Genomic DNA, 4,531 nt, shown 5'->3' on the forward strand with positions numbered 1-4,531 from the left:
CCGCCGTGGGCGGCCGCGAGAGCGTTCGTGGAGCGACTGAGGCGATCGGGAATGGGGTCACTGCCGCTGTAAATGCCGCCGGCGCCATCGGCGACATCTTCGGCCGCCGCCCGCAGCTCACGTGCGCCCTGCTGCGCGCGGCGCCCGGCGTGGTCTCAGGCTTGGCAGGACTGCTGCGGCTGCGGCGGGGCGACATTGACGCAGCACACAACGCCCTCTTTGCACTGCAAGCTCTTGCCTGCCCTGGTGTCGGCGACGAAGATGAGGATGCGGAGGGCTGCGGCGGGGAGGAATGCATCGCCGTCATGCGCTGCCCCGAGGTCGCGACAGAGGCGTTTTGGGTGACGCGTGCCCTCGGGCCAGCGCACTGCGGGACACCACGGGACCATGTAGACGAGCCCACGTCCACTTTGGTGCTCGCCCTGGAGGTGTTGGCGCATTGCATCGCCCTGCAAGGCGCCTCATGCCCCGTGTCGCCCGCCGCCGCGGCGGCCGTCGCGGCGCCGCTGCTTCCTGGGCAGCCTATGGTGGGGGCGGCGGCCATGGCGCTGGTGCTCTCGACCCCGGTGCCTGCCCCCATGATGGCGGCAGCGGAGCGGTTCTTGCCTGCTGCGCTGGACATGCCAGGGCACTACCTTCGGCAGGGCTGGCGGCTGACTGATTCCCACGCACCGGCGGCTGTCGCGGTCTTCAGCACCCCCAGCGTCGCGCTCGGATTCCTCCCAGAATGCGGCCTGGTGAGCAGCGGGCCCGCGGCGGGCGGGCGTGTGCGTGCGAGCGAGCGGGCGCCTGCCTGCCTGCCTTGCTGCCTGCTCGCCAGCCTGTTGCTGCCTTCTCATTTCGTCACGTCCCTGCTTTTCCGCCTGCGCATGCTGCAGGCAGCGGGCGCGTTGTGGCACACAATCACCCATCTAAGCCCCTTGCATCCCTAGCACCTGTCTATGCAGCGCTCACGATTTGGACTCCGCACAGCTCGCTGACAGCAACCTCGTTCACCCCTCCCCGCCACGCGCTTTCCCCCTAATCTTGCTCACGCAGGATTTGAATGATCCCTCAACCGTCGACGCCCTGATTCCACGGGTTCCCGACCTGCCACGCACCGTCAGCGCCGCGCTGCAAGTTGTCGCCGCCGCCGCCGGCCTCCTGCCGCACCCCCTCGGCCCGCTGGCGACGGCCGCCGCGCGGGGCACGGATGCTTACTTAGAAAGGCCGGGCGACCCGACTGTCAGGCTTTGCGCGGCGCTGCTGCTGCTGATGCGCCTGCTGCACGGCAGCACGTTCCTCTCGCTGGCAGCCGCACTCGACACGTGCGACGCCGCCTGGCCGGCCGCTCAGGCCGCCGCGGTGCGGCACCCCGATGAGGCCGTCCGCGAGGTGGGGAGATGCGTGCTGTGCCACATAGTGGTGCATACGGCCAGAAGCGCGGCTGTGAAGACGCTGTTGTCGGCGGCGGCGCGACTCGGCATCGAGGGCGCAACGGAGGTGCAGGCGTCGTTCCGACGTCTGGCCGCCGAGCCCAACTCTACGACTCCGGAACAAGTAAGCCTTGGTGATCTGATCCCGGTCATGGAGCGTCTGGCGGACGCAGTGGCTCGCGGCGGCGCAGCAGACAAAGAGCATCTGGCGGGCGTCTGCGAGGGTTGGGGCGAGCCGGACTGGGGAGCCCTTGGCAAGTGGGCTGCGGCCCGGCGGCAGCGGCAAGAGCTAGAGAGGGCCGGGGTCGAGGATGGCGGAGCAAGCAGCAGCGGCGGCAGCAGCAGCAGGGGCAGGGACGGTGGCGGAGGTGAGCTGGCTGGAAGCGGTGGAGATGGGGATCAGGCAGCCAGCGGTGGTGGCGGTCTGCAGGCTGCAACAGAGAGCGGCCGTGGCGACGGCTGCCCTGTCCAACAGCCCGCGAGCGGCGACGGTCCCCTGCAGCCTGCCAACGGCCGCGGCAATCACCAGTAGTGCGCCCGCGCAAGGAAGGCGTGCGCAGTGTGCGGCGCGGCCGCGGCGCCAGGCGGCGGGGTGCTGAAGAAGTGATGGGTTGTGCGGGTGCCTGGCGGTGCTGTACTGCTCTGCAGCGTGCCAGACCCAAGACTGGAAGCGGGCGGGCGGGCACAGGACCAGATGCAGGCAGCTGCGTGTGCAGCAGGCGGGGGCGCTCGCAGCAGGGGCCGACACTTGAATATGCAAACAATCGCCTTTGCAATGCGCTCTGTGTAGCCACGCTTGCGCTCATCGTGCACACACTTCTAGCATCTTACATATGACTGCATCGTGCGTGCGTGCTTGCTTGCTTGCCTGTTTGCTTTCTTCTTTGCTTGCTTGCTTGCTTGCTTGTTTGCTTGCTTGTTTGCTTGCTTGTTTGCTTGCATGACCATGTTGCGGCGTCGTCCTGACTGACTCATAGCCAGGACTGAGCACGCACTGCCCTGGCGTATGAAAATGGCCGCATGGTACGCCCAGCACGAGCAATGCTGCACCCAACAATGTTGCATTGAGGCCGAATGGAGCTACGCCCTTCCTTATGATGGTGGTGGTAATCATTGCGTTTCTACACCTCGGATGTGCATGTCAGACGAGACCCGTGAGCCATGAGTGCGGTGCAACACATGTGTCTCCAACACCGGGAGTGGCACCCCAGGATTGCACAGTGTCAGCAGTTGCACCCCTAAGCCCACTAACCCATTGGCATCGCCTCTCTTAAACCACATCAACGTTGGCGCGTCGGCGTCCAATAAGTCACAATTGGATGACATTTGCCGGTACCAGTAGATTTGCCGGTAGATTTGCCAGTACTTTACCAGTAGAACCGCCCATGCCCCTGGCAGCGGGCTCTGCAGAGGCGAGCTAAACTTCACATGCCCATTTGCCCAAGCAATGAGCCAGCCATCATGCCGCGCCGCGGCAGCAGGCGCCGCCGCAGAACGAGCAGGCGCTCCAGTCGTCACCAAGCGCGTGCCTGTCAGCAACAATGGCGCCAGGGTGCGCAGCCAAACCTAAAACCTCCAAGACCGCCGCTGCACCGCTTGCAATGCGCTCGTTCGCCTCAGCGCACGGGTTAGACCAGCTCGCCTGCATTGCACGATCGGGTAAGCCCTGATACATGCACGCACCGTTAGAGAGGCTGCGCCTGCCGGGCGATCCCTCCAACCAGTCCCCACAAACGACCAGCACTCCCACATGCACTCCCTGTTGTGCAGTGGGCCGCATCCATTGTGATACCAGAAGCTCTACAATACCCTGCTTCAGCCACCAGCACGAGCTGACAAAGACTTCTCAGCATGGCAGGTCGTGGTGACCAAGTGACACGCCCCATGCCCGGCAACCACGAGTGATCAACACCGCCCTTGTCGCACCCTCCATCTATGGAGCGTCAGCTGGGGGATTAGCCGTCCTGTCGGTATCCAATGTTGAAATGTCGCTCGAAACGCAGATCATTGTCAGCCACAGTACGCAGCTATGAGCTATCGTAGCTCCCAATTTCAGACCGTCTGCTCCATTCTCTCATCTTGCTGGAACTTTTGGGGAGGTCATCACCTCGGGATTCTGCGCTGCCAGTCACACATCACCCGTGGCAGCACCTGCTGCAGTGCTGCAGTGCTCCCTGCTGTAGCTGAGTAGCAGCCTGACAGCTCGGCATACCAAGCATGGCGGTCAACGCGGCGCTGAAAACTATCTTGGACCTGCCAGTGGGCGCGCAGCGGGTGGAGGCGGCCGCTCGACAGCCGTGCGCAGAGATGACGAAGCTGCAGGAAGCATCCACAGCACACCCTGACGAGCTGCTGTCCCCTGAGAACCTGCGGGTGCGGCCGGGGGTCGCCTCTCGCCCACAATACAGCAGGCCGGACACCTGGCGGGTATCATGGGTCCCCAGGTTTGCGGTTGGCTGGACGCCCTGACGGTCGCGGCTGCCAAGGATTCCCGTGCCCGCTTCACACCTGCACTGTCTAAACTCCGCATACAGGCCTTGACGGCCCTCGTATCGACCACCGACGACGCGGGCCGGCTGCACTTCGCGGCCAACGCGATCCGCGCGCTGTACCCATCGGGCGGGACGGAGCCGCGCGCGCGCACGCTGCAGCTGGCGCGCTGCGCCGGCCTCATCGCTGCGCTCGTGGCGGCGCAGGAGCCCGAGCACCCGGTAAGGAACGACAGCGACATGGGGACGCAGCTGGCCAACGCCCTGAACGACCTCATGGCTTCGTCCTCCGATGCAGTGGCCCTGGCAACCGCATCCCTCAACAGCCCCGACCGCCGCGCCAGGGGCCCCGGCGGCGGCAAGCGCTGCGTGGCCGAGCTGTACCTCCTCAACCTGCAGACCTGCTCCTGCTGTATTGAGGACGTGACGCGCCCCGAGCTCGATGATGCAACAGCGGCGGCCGTGGGATACGCGATTTCAGCAATGGTCGGGCTCAAGGCGATCCACGATTGGGGCCCAGGCCGCCTGCCGGGTGCCGCGGCGGCCGCCGCGCGGCGCGCGCCGGGCGGGGCGGCGGGCATGGCGAGGGCCTTCGCGCGCCTGCTGACGCGGCCCGCGCCCCGCGGC

At 65.9% G+C, this 4,531-nt stretch overlaps 1 protein-coding gene across 1 annotated transcript in view; it reads left to right on the top strand.

Moving 5' to 3' along the window:
- Positions 1-3,722: 3,722 nt before the first annotated feature.
- Positions 3,723-4,531, top strand: part of MNEG_4044 (hypothetical protein) — a gene marked incomplete at both ends in the record, with an annotated part of 3,674 nt that continues 2,865 nt past the window's right edge. The window contains 2 exons of the mRNA XM_014047481.1: positions 3,723-3,788; positions 3,950-4,436. Coding sequence (XP_013902935.1) covers positions 3,723-3,788; positions 3,950-4,436 — 553 coding nt within the window. The remainder of the gene's footprint in view (positions 3,789-3,949; positions 4,437-4,531) is intronic.

The sequence above is a fragment of the Monoraphidium neglectum genome (genome assembly GCF_000611645.1).
Source record: "Monoraphidium neglectum strain SAG 48.87 unplaced genomic scaffold scaffold00540, whole genome shotgun sequence".
NCBI lineage: Eukaryota > Viridiplantae > Chlorophyta > Chlorophyceae > Sphaeropleales > Selenastraceae > Monoraphidium > Monoraphidium neglectum.